At 62.5% G+C, this 20,226-nt stretch overlaps 1 protein-coding gene across 1 annotated transcript in view; it reads left to right on the top strand.

Moving 5' to 3' along the window:
- Nucleotides 1-20,226, top strand: part of LOC116936857 (uncharacterized) — a 69,920-nt gene that overhangs the window by 27,929 nt on the left and 21,765 nt on the right. Inside the window, exons 3-5 of the mRNA XM_076057698.1 lie at nt 1,918-2,075; nt 13,832-14,007; nt 15,040-15,142. Of these exons, the coding sequence (XP_075913813.1) occupies nt 1,918-2,075; nt 13,832-14,007; nt 15,040-15,142 (437 nt within the window). The remainder of the gene's footprint in view (nt 1-1,917; nt 2,076-13,831; nt 14,008-15,039; nt 15,143-20,226) is intronic.

Below are 20,226 nucleotides of genomic sequence, written 5' to 3'. Positions count from 1 at the left end.
GTAGTCTAGGGGGTAGTCTAGGGGTGGACTAGGGGGTGGTCTAGGGGGTGGTCTAGGGGTGGTCTAGGGGGGTAGTCTAGGGGGTAGTCTAGGGGGGTAGTTTAGGGGGTAGTCTAGGGGGTAGTCTAGGGGTGGTCTAGGGGGTGGTCTAGGGGGTGGTCTAGGGGGTAGTCTAGGGGTGGTCTAGGCGGTGGTCTAGGGGGTAGTCTAGGGGTAGTCTAGGGGGGTAGTCTAGGGGGTGGTCTAGGGGGTAGTCTAGGGGTGGTCTAGGGGGTGGTCTAGGGGGTAGTCTAGGGGTAGTCTAGGGGTAGTCTAGGGGGTAGCCTAGGGGGTAGCCTAGGGGGTAGTCTAGGGGGTAGTCTAGGGGTGGTCTACGGGGTGGTCTAGGGGTAGCCTAGGGGTAGTCTAGGGGGTGGTCTAGGGGTAGTCTAGGGGTAGTCTAGGGGGTAGTCTAGGGGGTGGTCTAGGGGTAGTCTAGGGGGTAGTCTAGGGGGTAGTCTAGGGGGTAGTCTAGGGGTAGTCTAGGGGTAGTCTAGGGGGTGGTCTAGGGGTAGTCTGGTGGGTAGTCTAGCGGGTAGTCTGGGGGGTAGTCTAGGGGTAGTCTAGGGGTAGTCTAGGGGGTAGTCTAGGGGTAGTCTAGGGGGTAGCCTAGGGGGTAGTCTAGGGGTAGTCTAGGGGTAGTCTAGGGGGTGGTCTAGGGGTAGTCTGGTGGGTAGTCTAGGGGTAGTCTAGGGGTAGTCTAGGGGGTAGTCTAGGGGGTAGTCTGGGGGGTAGTCTAGGGGTAGTCTAGGGGTAGTCTAGGGGTAGTCTAGGCGGTAGTCTAGGGGTAGTCTAGGCGGTAGTCTAGGGGTAGTCTAGGGGGTAGTCTAGGGGGTAGTCTGGGGGGTAGTCTGGGGGTAGTCTAGGGGTAGTCTAGGGGTAGTCTGGTGGGTAGTCTAGGGGTAGTCTAGGGGTAGTCTAGGGGGTAGTCTAGGGGGTAGTCTGGGGGGTAGTCTAGGGGTAGTCTAGGGGTAGTCTGGTGGGTAGTCTAGGGGTAGTCTAGGGGGTAGTCTAGGGGGTAGTCTAGGGGTAGTCTAGGGGTAGTCTAGGGGTAGTCTGGGGGGTAGTCTGGGGGGTAGTCTAGGGGGTGGTCTAGGGGTGGTCTAGGGGTGGTCTAGGGGTAGTCTAGGGGTAGTCTAGGGGTAGTCTAGGGGTGGTCTAGGGGTGGTCTAGGAGTGGTCTAGGGGTAGTCTAGGGGTAGTCTAGGGGGTAGTCTAGGGGGTGGTCTAGGGGTAGTCTAGGGGTAGTCTAGGGGGTAGTCTAGGGGGTAGTCTAGGGGTAGTCTGGTGGGTAGTCTAGGGGTAGTCTAGGGGGTAGTCTAGGGGGTAGTCTAGGGGTAGTCTAGGGGTAGTCTAGGGGTAGTCTGGGGGGTAGTCTGGGGGGTAGTCTAGGGGTAGTCTAGGGGGTAGTCTAGGGGGTAGTCTAGGGGTGGTCTAGGGGTGGTCTAGGGGTGGTCTAGGGGTAGTCTAGGGGTAGTCTAGGGGTAGTCTAGGGGTAGTCTGGGGGTCACCACGGAGGTCACAACGAGATCACAACGAGGTCACCACGGAGGTCACCACGGAGGTCACCACGAGATCTCCCCCTCATCCCCTCTGTGTCTCCCCCCACCACCCTCCCCCCCCCCACCATCCTCCCCCCACCCACCACCCCCCCCACCACCCTCCCTCCACCACCCACCCTCCCCCCCCACCACCTCCCCCCACCACCACCTCCCCCCACCAGCGTCGGAGGACGAGGACAAGGACGAGGATCAGCGAGCGCCGCTGTACAAGAGCGTGGAGATCAACGGTGCCTCTGTGTCTCCCCCCACTACCCTCCCTCCCCCCACTACCCTCCCCCCACCACCACCTCCCCCCACCACCCTCCTCCCCCCACCAGCGTCGGAGGACGAGGACAAGGACGAGGATCAGCGAGCGCCGCTGTACAAGAGCGTGGAGATCAACGGTGCCTCTGTGCGCATGAAGTGGTGCAGCACGTGCCACTTCTACCGCCCACCACGCTGCTCACACTGCAGCGTCTGCGACAACTGCGTGGAGGTGGCCACACCGCGTCACACCGCGTCACACCACACCGCGTCACGTCACACCGCACCGCCAGCACCGCTAGCACAGCCCAGCCACCCACCCACCCACCCAGCCACCCATCCACCCACCCAGCCACCCATCCACCCACCCAGCCACCCACCCAGCCACCCACCCACTCACCCAGCCACCCAGCCACCCACTCAGCCACCCATCCACCCACCGAGCCACCCACCCACCCAGCCACCCACCCACCCACCCAGCCACCCACCCACCCAGCCACCCAGCCACCCAGCCACCCACCCAGCCACCCAGCCACCCACCCAGCCACCCAGCCACCCACCCAGCCACCCAGCCACCCACCCACCCAGCCACCCACCCACCCAGCCACCCATCCACCCACCGAGCCACCCACCCACCCAGCCACCCACCCACCCAGCCACCCAGCCACCCAGCCACCCACCCAGCCACCCACCCAGCCACCCAGCCACCCACCCACCCACCCAGCCACCCAGCCACCCACCCACCCACCCAGCCACCCAGCCACCCACCCAACCACCCAGCCACCCACCCACCCACCCACCCACCCACCCAGCCACCCACCCACCCAGCCACCCACCCACCCAGCCACCCAGCCACCCACCCAGCCACCCACCCACCCACCCAGCCACCCACCCACCCACCCAGCCACCCACCCACCCACCCAGCCACCCAGCCACCCACCCACCCAGCCACCCACCCAGCCACCCACCCACCCAGCCACCCACCCAGCCACCCACCCACCCAGCCACCCACCCACCCAGCCACCCACCCAGCCACCCACCCACCCAGCCACCCAGCCACCCACCCAGCCACCCAGCCACCCACCCAGCCACCCACCCACCCAGCCACCCACCCAGCCACCCACCCACGCAGCCACCCACCCACCCAGCCACCCACCCACCCACCCAGCCACCCACCCACCCAGCCACCCACCCACCCAGCCACCCACCCAGCCAGCCAGCCACCCAGCCACCCACCCACCCAGCCACCCACCCACCCAGCCACCCAGCCACCCACCCACCCAGCCACCCACCCACCCAGCCACCCAACCACCCACCCACCCAGCCACCCACCCACCCAGCCACCCACCCAGCCACCCACCCACCCAGCCACCCACCCACCCAACGAGCCACCCACTCAGCCACCCAGCCACCCACCCACCCAGCCACCCACCCACCCACCCAGCCACCCACTCACCCACCCAGCCACCCAACCACCCACCCAGCCACCCACCCAGCCACCCACCCACCCAGCCACCCACCCAGCCACCCACCCACCCAGCCACCCACCCACCCACTCACCCACCCACCCACTCAGCCACCCACTCAGCCACCCACCCACCCAGCCACCCACCCAGCCACCCACCCACCCAGCCACCCACCCACCAGCCACCCAGCCTCCCACCCACCCAGCCACCCACCCACCCAGCCACCCACCCAGCCACCCACCCACCCAGCCACCCACCCAGCCACCCACCCAGCCCAGCCACCCACCCAGCCACCCACCCACCCACCCAGCCACCCAGCCCAGCCACCCACCCACCCACCCAGCCACCCAGCCCAGCCACCCACCCACCCAGCCACCCAGCCCAGCCACCCACCCAGCCACCCACCAGCCCAGCCACCCACCCAGCCACCCAGCCACCCACCCAGCCACCCACCCAGCCACCCAGCCAGCCACCCACCCAGCCACCCACCCAGCCACCCACCCAGCCACCCAGCCACCCAGCCACCCACCCACCCAGCCACCCAGCCACCCAGCCACCCACCCACCCAGCCACCCACCCAGCCAGCCACCCACCCAGCCAGCCACCCACCCAGCCAGCCACCCAGCCAGCCACCCACCCAGCCACGCAGCCACCCACCCACCCACCAGCCACCCACCCACCCACCAGCCACCCACCCACCCACCAGCCACCCACCCAGCCACCCACCCACCCAGCCCAGCCACCCACCCACCCAGCCACCCACCCACCCACCCAGCCACCCAGCCCAGCCACCCACCCACCCAGCCACCCACCCACCCAGCCACCCACCCAGCCACCCACCCAGCCACCCACCCACCCAGCCACCCACCAGCCCAAACACCCACCCAGCCACCCACCCAGCCACCCACCCAGCCACCCAGCCACCCACCCACCCACCCAGCCAGCCACCCACCCAGCCACCCACCCAGCCACCCAGCCAGCCACCCACCCAGCCACCCACCCAGCCAGCCACCCACCCAGCCACCCACCCAGCCACCCACCCACCCAGCCCAGCCAGCCAGCCAGCCACCCACCCAGCCACCCACCCAGCCACCCACCCAGCCACCCACCCACCCAGCCCAGCCACCCAGCCCAGCCACCCACCCAGCCACCCAGCCACCCAGCCACCCACCCAGCCACCCACTCACCCACCCACCCACTCAGCCACCCACCCAGCCACCCAGCCACCCACCCAGCCACCCACCCAGCCACCCACCCACCCAGCCACCCACCCAGCCACCCACCCACCCAGCCAGCCACCCACCCAGCCACCCACCCAGCCACCCACCCAGCCACCCAGCCACCCAGCCACCCACCCAGCCACCCACCCAGCCACCCACCCACCCAGCCAGCCACCCACCCAGCCAGCCACCCAGCCAGCCACCCACCCAGCCACCCAGCCACCCACCCACCCACCCACCAGCCACCCACCCACCAGCCACCCACCCACCCAGCCACCCACCCAGCCACCCACCCACCCAGCCCAGCCACCCACCCAGCCACCCACCCACCCAGCCACCCACCAGCCCAAACACCCACCCAGCCACCCACCCAGCCACCCACCCAGCCACCCAGCCACCCACCCACCCACCCAGCCAGCCACCCACCCAGCCACCCACCCAGCCACCCAGCCAGCCACCCACCCAGCCACCCACCCAGCCAGCCACCCACCCAGCCACCCACCCAGCCACCCACCCACCCAGCCCAGCCAGCCACCCACCCAGCCACCCACCCAGCCACCCACCCAGCCACCCACCCAGCCACCCACCCACCCAGCCCAGCCACCCAGCCCAGCCACCCACCCAGCCACCCAGCCACCCAGCCACCCACCCAGCCACCCACTCACCCACCCACCCACTCAGCCACCCACCCAGCCACCCAGCCACCCACCCAGCCACCCACCCAGCCACCCACCCACCCACCCAGCCACCCACCCAGCCACCCACCCACCCAGCCAGCCACCCACCCAGCCACCCACCCAGCCACCCACCCAGCCACCCAGCCACCCAGCCACCCACCCAGCCACCCACCCAGCCACCCACCCACCCAGCCAGCCACCCACCCAGCCAGCCACCCAGCCAGCCACCCACCCAGCCACCCGGCCACCCACCCACCCACCAGCCACCCACCCACCAGCCACCCACCCACCCAGCCACCCACCCAGCCACCCACCCACCCACCCAGCCCAGCCACCCACCCAGCCACCCACCCACCCAGCCACCCAGCCCAGCCACCCACCCACCCACCCAGCCACCCAGCCCAGCCACCCACCCACCCAGCCACCCACCCACCCACCCAGCCACCCACCCAGCCACCCACCCAGCCACCCACCCACCCAGCCACCCACCAGCCCAGCCACCCACCCAGCCACCCACCCAGCCACCCACCCACCCACCCAGCCACCCACCCAGCCACCCACCCACCCACCCAGCCACCCACCCACCCAGCCAGCCACCCACCCAGCCACCCACCCAGCCACCCAGCCACCCACCCAGCCACCCACCCAGCCAGCCACCTACCCAGCCACCCACCCAGCCACCCACCCACCCAGCCCAGCCAGCCAGCCACCCACCCACCCAGCCACCCAGCCACCCACCCAGCCACCCAGCCGCCCACCCAGCCACCCACCCAGCCACCCACCCAGCCCAGCCACCCAGCCCAGCCACCCACCCAGCCACCCAGCCACCCACCCACCCAGCCACCCACTCACCCACCCACCCACTCAGCCACCCAGCCACCCACCCAGCCACCCAGCCACCCACCCACCCAGCCACCCACCCACCCACCCAGCCACCCACCCACCCAGCCACCCACCCACGCAGCCACCCACCCACCCAGCCACCCACTCACCCACCCAGCCACCCACTCACCCACCCAGCCACCCACCCACCCAGCCACCCACCCACCCAGCCAGCCACCCACCCAGCCAGCCACCCACCCACCCAGCCACCCACCCACCCAGCCACCCAGCCACCCACCCACCCAGCCACCCACCCACCCAGCCACCCAACCACCCACCCACCCAGCCACCCACCCAGCCACCCACCCACCCAATGAGCCACCCACCCACTCAGCCACCCAGCCACCCACCCACCCAGCCACCCACCCACCCAGCCTCCCACCCACCCAGCCACCCAGCCACCCAACCACCCACCCAGCCACCCACCCAGCCACCCAACCACCCACCCAGCCACCCACCCACCCACCCAGCCACCTACCCACCCAGCCACCCACCCAGCCACCCACCCACCCAGCCACCCACCCACCCACCCACCCACTCACCTACCCACCCACTCAGGCACCCACTCAGCCACCCAGCCACCCACCCAGCCACCCACCTACCCAGCCACCCACCCACCCAGCCACCCACCCACCAGCCACCCACCCACCAGCCACCCAGCCTCCCACCCACCCACCCAGCCACCCACCCACCCAGCCACCCACCCAGCCACCCACCCACCCAGCCACCCACCCACCCAGCCCAGCCACCCACCCACCCAGCCACCCACCCACCCAGCCACCCAGCCCAGCCACCCAGCCCAGCCACCCACCCAGCCACCCACCAGCCCAGCCACCCACCCAGCCACCCACCCACCCACCCACCCAGCCACCCACCCAGCCACCCACCCACCCAGCCACCCACCCACCCACCCAGCCAGCCACCCAACCAGCCACCCACACAGCCACCCACCCAGCCACCCAGCCACCCACCCAGCCACCCCCCCAGCCAGCCACCCAGCCAGCCACCCACCCACCAGCCACCCAGCCACCCACCCAGCCACCCAGCCACCCAGCCAGCCAGCCAGCCACCCACCCACCCAGCCAGCCACCCACCCAGCCACCCACCCAGCCACCCAGCCACCCACCCAGCCACGCACCCAGCCACCCACCCACCCAGCCCAGCCACCCAGCCCAGCCACCCACCCAGCCACCCAGCCACCCAGCCACCCACCCACCCAGCCCAGCCACCCACCAGCCCAGCCACCGTTGGTGTCTCTCCCGTCCCCCACGTGTCTCTCCCCGCGTGTCTCCCCCGTGTCTCCCCCCGTGTCTCCCCCGTGTCTCCCCCCGTGTCTCCCCCGTGTCTCCCCCCGTGTCTCCCCCCGTGTCTCCCCCCGTGTCTCCCCCCGTGTCTCCCCCCGTGTCTCCCCCCGTGTCCTCCCCCGTGTCTCCCCCCGTGTCTCCCCCCGTGTCTCCCCCCGTGTCTCCCCCCGTGTCTCCCCCCGTGTCTCCCCCCGTGTCCTCCCCCGTGTCTCCCCCCGTGTCTCCCCCCGTGTCTCCCCCCGTGTCTCCTCCGTGTCTCCCCCCGTCTCTCCCCGCGTTTCTCCCCCGTGTCTCCCCCCGTGTCTCCCCCCGTGTCTCCCCCGTGTCTCCCCCCGTGTCTCCCCCCGTGTCTCCCCCCGTGTCTCCCCCGTGTCTCCCCCGTGTCTCCCTGAGTCTCTCCGCGTGTCTCCCCCGTGTCTCCCCTTTGTCTCCCCCGTGTCTCCCCCCGTGTCTCCCCCCGTGTCTCCCCCCGTGTCTCCCCCCGTGTCTCCCCCCGTGTCCTCCCCCGTGTCCTCCCCCGTGTCTCCCCCCGTGTCTCCCCCCGTGTCTCCCCCGTGTCTCCCCCCGTGTCTCCTCCGTGTCTCCCCCCGTCTCTCTCTGCGTTTCTCCCCCGTGTCTCCCCCCGTGTCTCCCCCCGTGTCTCCCCCGTGTCTCCCCCGTGTCTCCCCCCGTGTCTCCCCCCGTGTCTCCCCCCGTGTCTCCCCCCGTGTCTCCCCCGTGTCTCCCTGAGTCTCTCCGCGTGTCTCCCCCGTGTCTCCCCCGTGTCTCCCCCGTGTCTCCCCCCGTGTCTCCCCCCGTGTCTCCCCACGTGTCTCCCCCCGTGTCTCCCCCCGTGTCTCCCCCGTCTCTCGCCTGTGTCTCTCTCTCCCCCTCAACGTATTTCCCCCCCCTCCTCAACGTATCTCCCTCCCCCCCTTCAACGTATCTCCCTCCCCCCTTCAACGTATCTCCCTCCCCCCTTCAACGTATCTCTCTCCCCCCTTAAACATATCTCCCTCCCCCCTTCAACGTATCTCACTCCCCCCCTTCAACATATCTCCCTCCCCCCTTCAACATATCTCCCTCCCCCCTTCAACGTATCTCACTCCCCCCTTCAACTTATCTCCCTCCCCCTTCAATGTATCTTCCTCCCCCCTTCAACGTATCTCTCCCCCCTTCAACGTATCTCCCCCCTCCCCTTCAACGTATCTCCCTCCCCCCTTTAACGTATCTCCCTCCCCCCTTCAACGTATCTCCCTCCCCCCTTCAACGTATCCCCCCCCTTTCAACGTATCTCCCTCCCCCCTTCAACGTATCTCCCTCCCCCCTTCAACGTATCTCCCTCCCCCCTTCAACGTATCTCTCCCCCCTTCAACGTATCTCCCCCCTCCCCTTCAACGTATCTCCCCCCTCCCCTTAAATGTATCTCCCTCCCCCCTTCAATGTATCTCCCTCCCCCTTCAACTTATCTCCCTCCCTCTTAAACGTATCTCCCTCCCCCTTCAACGTATCTCCCTCCCCCCTTCAACGTATCTCTCCCCCCTTCAACGTATCTCCCCCCTCCCCTTCAACGTATCTCCCCCCTCCCCTTAAATGTATCTCCCTCCCCCCTTCAATGTATCTCCCTCCCCCTTCAACTTATCTCCCTCCCTCTTAAACGTATCTCCCTCCCCCTTCAACGTATCTCCCTCCCCCCTTCAACGTATCTCCCCTCCCCCTTCAACGTATTTCCCTCCCCCTTCAACGTATCTCCCCCTCCCCTTCAACATATCTCCCTCCCCTTCAACGTATCTCCCTCCCCCCCTTCAACTTATCTCCCTCCCCCTTCAACGTATCTCTCTCCCCCCTTCAACGTATCTCCCTCCCGCCAACACATCTCTCTTTCCCCTTCATTGTATCTCCCTCCCCCCCTTCAACGTATCTCCCTCCCCCTTCAACGTATCTCCCCCTCCCCTTCAACGTATCCCTCCCCCTTCAACGTATCTCCCCCCTCCCCTTCAACGTATCTCCCTCCCCCCTTCAACGTATCCCCCCCCTTTCAACGTATCTCCCTCCCCCCCTTCAACGTATCTCCCTCCCCCCTTCAACGTATCCCCCCCCTTTCAACGTATCTCCCTCCCCCCCTTCAACGTATCTCCCTCCCCCCTTCAACGTATCTCCCTCCCCCCTTCAACGTATCTCCCTCCCGCCAACACATCTCTCTCCCCCCTTCATTGTATCTCCCTCCCCCCCTTCAACGTATCTCCCTCCCCCTTCAACGTATCTCCCCCCTCCCCTTCAACGTATCTCCCTCCCCCTTCAACGTATCTCCCCCTCCCCTTCAACGTATCCCTCCCCTTCAACGTATCTCCCTCCCCCTCCCCTCAACATATCTCCCCCTCCTTCAACGTATCTCCCTCCCCCCCCTCCCCCTTCAACGTATCTCCCTCCCCCCCTCCCCCGTCAACGTATCTCCCTCCCTCCCCTCCTCAATGTATCTCCCTCCCCCCCTTCAACGTATCTCCCTCCCGTCAACATATCTCTCTCCCCCCTTCAACGTATCTCCCTCCCCTTCCCCTTCAACGTATCTCCCTCTCCCCCTTCAACGTATCTCTCTCCCTTCAACGTATCTCTCTCCCCCCCCTTCAACGTATCTCCCTCCCCCTTCAACGTATCTCCCTCTCCCCCTTCAACGTATCTCTCTCCCCCTTCCTTCAACGTATCTCCCTCCCCCTTCCTTCAACGTATCTCCCTCCCCCCCTTCAACGTATCTCCCTCCCCCCTTCAACGTATCTCCCTCCCCCTTCAACGTATCTCCCCCTCCCCTTCAACGTATCTCCCTCCCCCCTTCAACGTATCTCTCTCCCCCTTCAACGTATCTCTCCCCTTTCAACATATCTCTCTCCCCCCTTCAATGTATCTCCCTCCCCCCCTTCAATGTATCTCTCTCCCCTTTCAACGTATCCCTCTCCCCTTTCAACGTATCTCTCTCCCCTTTCAACGTATCTCCCTCCCCCCCTTCAACTTATCTCCCTCCCTCCCCTCCCCCCTTCAACATATCTCCCTCCCCCTTCAACGTATCTCCCTCCCCTCCCCTCTCCCCGTATCTCCACCAGGACTTTGACCACCATTGCCCATGGGTCAACAACTGCATTGGCCGCCGAAACTACCGCTACTTCTTCCTGTTCCTGCTCTCGCTCCTTCAACGTATCTCCCTCCCCCCTTCAACGTATCTCCCTCTCCCCCTTCAACATATCTCCCTCCCTCTTCAACGTATCTCCCTCCCCCTTCAACGTATCTCCCTCCCCTTCAACATATCTCCCTCCCCCCCTTCAACGTATCTCCCTCCCCCCTTCAACGTATCTCCCTCCCCCTTCAATGTATCTTCCTCCCCCCTTCAACGTATCTCCCCCCTCCCCTTCAACGTATCTCCCTCCCCCCTTCAACGTATCCCCCCCCTTTCAACGTATCTCCCTCCCCCCTTCAACGTATCTCCCTCCCCCCTTCAACGTATCTCCCTCCCCCCTTCAACGTATCTCTCCCCCCTTCAACGTATCTCCCCCCTCCCCTTCAACGTATCTCCCTCCCCCCTTCAATGTATCTCCCTCCCCCCTTCAACGTATCTCCCTCCCCCTTCAACGTATCTCCCTCCCCCCTTCAACGTATCTCCCCTCCCCCTTCAACGTATTTCCCTCCCCCTTCAACGTATCTCCCCCTCCCCTTCAACATATCTCCCTCCCCTTCAACGTATCTCCCTCCCCCCCTTCAACTTATCTCCCTCCCCCTTCAACGTATCTCTCTCCCCCCTTCAACGTATCTCCCTCCCGCCAACACATCTCTCTCCCCCCTTCATTGTATCTCCCTCCCCCCCTTCAACGTATCTCCCTCCCCCTTCAACGTATCTCCCCCCTCCCCTTCAACGTATCTCCCTCCCCCTTCAACGTATCTCCCCCTCCCCTTCAACGTATCCCTCCCCCTTCAACGTATCTCCCCCCTCCCCTTCAACGTATCTCCCTCCCCCCTTCAACGTATCCCCCCCCTTTCAACGTATCTCCCTCCCCCCCTTCAACGTATCTCCCTCCCCCCTTCAACGTATCCCCCCCCTTTCAACGTATCTCCCTCCCCCCCTTCAACGTATCTCCCTCCCCCCTTCAACGTATCTCCCTCCCCCCTTCAACGTATCTCCCTCCCGCCAACACATCTCTCTCCCCCCTTCATTGTATCTCCCTCCCCCCCTTCAACGTATCTCCCTCCCCCTTCAACGTATCTCCCCCCTCCCCTTCAACGTATCTCCCTCCCCCTTCAACGTATCTCCCCCTCCCCTTCAACGTATCCCTCCCCTTCAACGTATCTCCCTCCCCCTCCCCTCAACATATCTCCCCCTCCTTCAACGTATCTCCCTCCCCCCCCTCCCCCTTCAACGTATCTCCCTCCCCCCCTCCCCCGTCAACGTATCTCCCTCCCTCCCCTCCTCAATGTATCTCCCTCCCCCCCTTCAACGTATCTCTCTCCCTTCAACGTATCTCTCTCCCCCCCCTTCAACGTATCTCCCTCCCCCTTCAACGTATCTCCCTCTCCCCCTTCAACGTATCTCTCTCCCCCTTCCTTCAACGTATCTCCCTCCCCCCCTTCAACGTATCTCCCTCTCCCCCTTCAACGTATCTCTCTCCCCCTTCCTTCAACGTATCTCCCCCTTCAACGTATCTCTCTCCCCCCCTTCAACGTATCTCCCTCCCTCCCCCTTCAACGTATCTCCCTCCCTCCCCCCTTCAACGTATCTCCCTCCCCTTCAACGTATCTCTCTCCCCCCCTTCAACGTATCTCCCTCCCTCCCCCTTCAACGTATCTCCCTCCCTCCCCCCTTCAACGTATCTTCCTCCCCCCTTCAACGTATCTCCCTCCCTCTTCAACGTATCTCTCTCCCCTTCAACGTATCTCCCTCCCCTCCCCTCTCCCCGTATCCCCACCAGGACTTTGACCACCATTGCCCCTGGGTCAACAACTGCATTGGCCGCCGAAACTACCGCTACTTCTTCCTGTTCCTGCTCTCGCTCCTTCAACGTATCTCCCTCCCCTTCAACGTATCTCCCTCCCCCTTCCTTCAACTTATCTCCCTCCCCCCTTCAACGTATCTCCCTCCCCCTTCCTTCAACGTATCTCCCTCCCCCCTTCAACGTATCTCCCTCTCCCCTTCAACGTATCTCTCTCCCCTTTCAACGTATCTCCCCCCTCCCCTTCAACGTATCTCCCTCCCCTTCAACGTATCTCTCTCCCCCTTCCTTCAACGTATCTCCCTCCCCCCTTCAACATATCTCCCTCCCTCCCCTCCCCTCTCCTCCCCTCTCCCCTCTCCCCACCAGGACTTTGACCACCATTGCCCGTGGGTCAACAACTGCATTGGCCGCCGAAACTACCGCTACTTCTTCCTGTTCCTGCTCTCGCTCCTTCAACGTATCTCCCTCCCCTTCAACGTATCTCTCTCCCCTTCCCCTTCAACGTATCTCCCTCCCCTTCAACGTATCTCTCTCCCCCCTTCAACATATCTCTCTCCCTCTTCAACATATCTCCCTCCCCTTCCCCTTCAACGTATCTCTCTCCCCCTTCCTTCAACGTATCTCCCTCCCCCCCTTCAACGTATCTCCCTCCCCTTCAACGTATCTCTCTCCCCCCTTCAACATATCTCCCTCCCCTTCCCCTTCAACATATCTCCCTCCCTCCCCTCCCCTCCCCTCTCCCCCTCTCCCCGCCAGGACTTTGACCACCATTGCCCATGGGTCAACAACTGCATTGGCCGCCGAAACTACCGCTACTTCTTCCTGTTCCTGCTCTCGCTCCTTCAACGTATCTCCCTCCCCTTCCCCTTCAACGTATCTCCCTTCCCCTTCAACGTATCTCCCTCCCTCCCTTCAACGTATCTCTCTCCCCCCTTCAACGTATCTCTCTCCCCCCTTCAACGTATCTCTCTCCCCCCTTCAACGTATCTCCCTCCCCTTCAACGTATCTCCCTCCCCTTCCACATATCTCCCTCCCCTTCAACGTATCTCCCTCCCCCCTTCAACATATCTCCCTCCCCTCCCCTCCCCTCTCCTCTCTCCCCTCTCCCCGCCAGGACTTTGACCACCATTGCCCGTGGGTCAACAACTGCATTGGCCGCCGAAACTACCGCTACTTCTTCCTGTTCCTGCTCTCGCTCCTTCAACGTATCTCCCTCCCCTTCAACGTATCTCCCTCCCCTTCAACATATCTCTCTCCCTTCAACGTATCTCCCTCCCCTTCCCCTTCAACGTATCTCCCTCCTTCCCCTTCAACGTATCTCTCTCCCCTCTTCAACGTATCTCCCTCTCCCCTTCAACGTATCTCCCTCCCCTTCAACGTATCTCCCTCCCCCCTTCAACGTATCTCCCTCCCCCTTCCTTCAACGTATCTCCCTCTCCCCCCTTCAACGTATCTCTCTCCCTCCCCTCTCCCCTCTCCCCACCAGGACTTTGACCACCATTGCCCGTGGGTCAACAACTGCATTGGCCGCCGAAACTACCGCTACTTCTTCCTGTTCCTGCTCTCGCTCAGCGTCCACATGCTGGGGGTGTTCTCCTGCGGGCTCGTCTTCGTGCTGCACCACGCCCCCCACGCGCTCACCACACCGCACACCGCCGTCACGTATCCCCATCCCACCCGGTGCCAGGCTAGGTGCATGTGCAGCGGGTACGTGCGGCGGCGGTGGTAGGAGGTGCTGGTGGTGGTGGTGGTCACGGGGACAGGTGCCATGGGGTTGTACTGCCGTGCCAGGCTAGGTGCATGTGCAGCGGGTACGTGCGGCGGCGGTGGTAGGAGGTGCTGGTGGTGGTGGTGGTGGTGGTCACGGGGACAGGTGTCATGGGGTTGTACTGCCGTGCCAGGCTAGGTGCATGTGCAGCGGGTACGTGCGGCGGCGGCGGCGGCGGCGGTAGGAGGAGGAGGTTGGTGGTAGTGGTGGTGGTGGTGGTGCTGGTGGTGGTGGTGGTCACGGGGACAGGTGTCATGGGGTTGTACTGCCGTGCCAGGCTAGGTGCATGTGCAGCGGGTACGTGCGGTGGCGGCGGCGGTAGGAGGAGGTTGGTGGTAGTGGTGGTGGTGGTGCTGGTGGTGGTTGTGGTCACGGGGACAGGTGCCATGGGGTTGTACTGCCGTGCCAGGCTAGGTGCATGTGCAGTGGCATGTGCAGTGGCAGCAGTAGGAGGTGGTGGTGGTGGTGGTGGGGGTGGTGGTGGTGGTGGTGGTCACGGGGACAGGTGCCATGAGGTTGTACTGCCGTGCCAGGCTAGGTGCAGGAGGAGGAGGTCACGTGACAGACCCTGCAGTTGCCATGAGGTTGTACTGCTGTGCCAGGCTAGGTGCAGGAGGAGGAGGTCACGTGACAGACCCTGCAGATGCCATGAGGTTGTACCGCTGTGCCAGGCTAGGTGCAGGAGGAGGTCACGTGACAGACCCTGCAGATGCCATGAGGTTGTACTGCTGCTGTGCCAGGCTAGGTGCAGGAGGAGGTCACGTGGCTGATGTCAGCGCTGTGGGCTGGCCGCCGTGCCAGGCTAGGTGCAGGAGGAGTTAACGTGATCGGCCCAGGTGGCTGAGATGACTGACCGTTGCCCCTGGTTACCGTGGTTGCCGTGGATGCCGTGGTTGCCGTGGTTACCCCCCTTGACGACGGCGCAGGCTGGCGGTGATGGTGGTGGCCGGGTTGTTCTTCTTCCCCGTGGCCGGCCTCACCGGGTTCCACGTGGTGCTGGTAGCACGCGGACGCACAACCAACGAGCAGGTGGACTCACACACTCACCCATACACTCAACCACACACTCACCCACACACTCACCCGTACACTCACCCGTACACTCACTCACTCACACACTCACCCGTACACTCACCCACACACTCACCCGTACACTCACCCACACACTCACCCACACAATCACCCACACACTCACCCACACACTCACCCACACACTCACCCACACACTCACCCGTACACTCACCCGTACACTCACCCGTACACTCACCCGTACACTCACCCACACACTCACCCGCACACTCACCCGTACACTCACTCACCCGTACACTCACCCGTACACTCACCCGTACACTCACCCACACACTCACTCACCCGTACACTCACCCGTACACTCACCCACACACTCACCCACACACTCACCCGTACACTCACCCGTACACTCACCCGTACACTCACTCACCCACACACTCACCCGTACACTCACCCGTACACTCACCCGTACACTCACCCGTACACTCACTCACCCACACACTCACCCGTACACTCACCCGTACACTCACTCACTCACACACTCACTCATACACTCACTCACTCACCCGTACACTCACTCACTCACCCGTACACTCACCCATACACTCACCCGTACACTCACCCGTACACTCACCCATACACTCACCCGTACACTCACCCGTACACTCACCCGTACACTCACTCACCCGTACACTCACCCGTACACTCACCCGTACACTCACCCGTACACTCACTCACTCACACACTCACCCGTACACTCACCCGTACACTCGCCCGTACACTCACCCGTACACTCACCCGTACACTCACCCGTACACTCACCCGTACACTCACTCACCCACACACTCACCCGTACACTCACCTGTACACTCACCCGTACACTCACTCACCCGTACACTCACTCACCCACACACTCACTCACACACTCACCCGTACACTCACCCGTACACTCACCCGTACACTCACCCGTACACTCACTCACCCGTACACTCACCCGTACACTCACCCGTACACTCACTCACACACTCACTCACACACTCATACACTCACTCACACACTCACTCATACACTCACTCACTCACTCACCCATACACTCACCCGTACACTCACCCGTACACTCACCCGTACACTCACTCACTCACACACTCACCCGTACACTCACCCGTACACTCACCCGTACACTCACCCGTACACTCACCCGTACACTCACCCACTCATTCACCCGTACACTCACCCGTACACTCACCCGTACACTCACCCGTACACTCACCCATACACTCACCCGTACACTCACCCGTACACTCACCCGTACACTCACCCATACACTCACCCGTACACTCACCCGTACACTCACCCGTACACTCACCCGTACACTCACTCACCCGTACACTCACCCACTCACTCACCCATATACTCACCCGTACACTCACTCACCCGTACACTCACCCACTCACTCACCCATACACTCACCCATACACTCACTCACCCGTACACTCACCCGTACACTCACCCGTACACTCACTCACTCACTCACCCGTACACTCACCCGTACACTCACTCACTCATACACTCACCCGTACACTCACTCACCCATACACTCACTCACCCATACACTCACCCGTACACTAACCCACACACTCACCCGTACACTCACTCACACACTCACCCGTACACTCACCCGTACACTCACCCGTACACTCACCCGTACACTCACCCACTCACCCACACACTCACCCACACACTCACCCGTACACTCACCCATACACTCAGCCGTACACTCACCCATACACTCACCCGTACACTCACCCGTACACTCACCCATACACTCACTCACCCGTACACTCACCAGTACACTCACCAGTACACTCACCCGTACACTCACCCGTACACTCACCCGTACACTCACCCGTACACTCACTCACCCATACACTCACTCATACACTCACACAGTCACCCGTACACTCACCCGTACACTCACTCACCCGTACACTCACCCGTACACTCACCCGTACACTCACTCACACACTCACTCACACACTCATACACTCACTCACACACTCACTCATACACTCACTCACTCACTCACCCGTACACTCACCCGTACACTCACCCGTACACTCACTCACTCACACACTCACCCGTACACTCACCCGTACACTCACCCGTACACTCACCCGTACACTCACCCGTACACTCACCCATACACTCACCCGTACACTCACCCGTACACTCACCCGTACACTCACCCATACACTCACCCGTACACTCACCCGTACACTCACCCGTACACTCACCCGTACACTCACTCACCCGTACACTCACCCACTCACTCACCCATATACTCACCCGTACACTCACTCACCCGTACACTCACCCACTCACTCACCCATACACTCACCCATACACTCACTCACCCGTACACTCACCCGTACACTCACCCGTACACTCACTCACTCACTCACCCGTACACTCACCCGTACACTCACCCGTACACTCACCCGTACACTCACCCGTACACTCACTCACCCATACACTCACTCATACACTCACACAGTCACCCGTACACTCACCCGTACACTCACTCACCCGTACACTCACCCGTACACTCACCCGTACACTCACTCACACACTCACTCACACACTCATACACTCACTCACACACTCACTCATACACTCACTCACTCACTCACCCATACACTCACCCGTACACTCACCCGTACACTCACCCGTACACTCACTCACTCACACACTCACCCGTACACTCACCCGTACACTCACCCGTACACTCACCCGTACACTCACCCGTACACTCACCCATACACTCACCCGTACACTCACCCGTACACTCACCCGTACACTCACCCATACACTCACCCGTACACTCACCCGTACACTCACCCGTACACTCACCCGTACACTCACTCACCCGTACACTCACCCACTCACTCACCCATATACTCACCCGTACACTCACTCACCCGTACACTCACCCACTCACTCACCCATACACTCACCCATACACTCACTCACCCGTACACTCACCCGTACACTCACCCGTACACTCACTCACTCACTCACCCGTACACTCACCCGTACACTCACTCACTCATACACTCACCCGTACACTCACTCACCCATACACTCACTCACCCATACACTCACCCGTACACTAACCCACACACTCACCCGTACACTCACTCACACACTCACCCGTACACTCACCCGTACACTCACCCGTACACTCACCCGTACACTCACCCACTCACCCACACACTCACCCACACACTCACCCACACACTCACCCGTACACTCACCCATACACTCACCCGTACACTCACCCATACACTCACCCGTACACTCACCCGTACACTCACCCATACACTCACTCACCCGTACACTCACCAGTACACTCACCAGTACACTCACCCGTACACTCACCCGTACACTCACCCGTACACTCACCCGTACACTCACTCACCCATACACTCACTCATACACTCACACAGTCACCCGTACACTCACTCACCCGTACACTCACCCGTACACTCACCCGTACACTCACCCGTACACTCACCCGTACACTCACTCACTCACACACTCACCCGTACACTCACTCACTCATACACTCACTCATACACTCACTCACTCACCCGTACACTCACCCGTACACTCACCCGTACACTCACCCGTACACTCACTCACTCACACACTCACCCGTACACTCACTCACTCACTCACCCGTACACTCACCCGTACACTCACCCGTACACTCACCCGTACACTCACCTATACACTCACTCACCCGTACACTCACCAGTACACTCACCCGTACACTCACCCGTACACTCACCCGTACACTCACCCATACACTCACCCGTACACTCACTCACCCATACACTCACTCATACACTCACACAGTCACCCGTACACTCACCCGTACACTCACTCACCCGTACACTCACCCGTACACTCACCCGTACACTCACCCGTACACTCACTCACTCACACACTCACCCGTACACTCACTCACTCATACACTCACTCATACACTCACTCACTCACCTGTACACTCACCCGTACACTCACCCGTACACTCACCCGTACACTCACACACTCACCCGTACACTCACCCGTACACTCACCCGTACACTCACCCGTACACTCACTCACTCACCCGTACACTCACCCGTACACTCACCCGTACACTCACCCGTACACTCACTCACTCACACACTCACCCGTACACTCACCCGTACACTCACCCGTACACTCACTCACTCATACACTCACTCATACACTCACTCACTCATACACTCACTCATACACTCACTCACCCGTACACTCACCCGTACACTCACCCGTACACTCACTCACCCACACACTCACTCACACACTCACTCGTACACTCACCCGTACACTCACCCGTACACTCACCCGTACACTCACACACTCATACACTCACTCATACACTCACTCACACACTCACTCACTCATACACTCACTCACACACTCACCCACTCACTCACCCGTACACTCACTCACCCACACACTCACCCGTACACTCACCCGTACACTCACTCACACACTCACCCGTACACTCACCTGTACACTCACCCGTACACTCACCCGTACACTCACTCACCCACACACTCACCCGTACACTCACTCATACACTCACTCACACACTCACTCACTCATACACTCACTCATACACTCACTCACTCATACACTCACTCATACACTCACTCACTCATACACTCACTCATACACTCACTCACATACTCACACACTCACTCACTCACCCATACACTCACTCATACACTCACTCACACACTCACACACTCACTCACTCATACACTCACTCACCCATATACTCACCCATACACTCGCTCGCTCACTCACACGTGTGTCTCTGTCTCTGTGTGTCTCTCTCCGTGTGTCTCCGTGTGTCTCTGTGTGTCTCTGTCTCCGTGTGTCTCTGTGTGTCTCTGTCTCTGTGTGTCTCTGTGTGTCTCTGTCTCCGTGTGTCTCTGTGTGTCTCTGTCTCCGTGTGTCTCTGTCTCCGTGTGTCTCTGTCTCCGTGT

The sequence above is a fragment of the Petromyzon marinus genome, chromosome 84 (assembly GCF_048934315.1).
Source record: "Petromyzon marinus isolate PM22_M1 ecotype Great Lakes invasive population chromosome 84, UKy_Petmar_22M1.pri1.0, whole genome shotgun sequence".
Taxonomy (NCBI): domain Eukaryota; kingdom Metazoa; phylum Chordata; class Hyperoartia; order Petromyzontiformes; family Petromyzontidae; genus Petromyzon; species Petromyzon marinus.
This window is presented reverse-complemented; position numbering and strand designations above follow the sequence as displayed.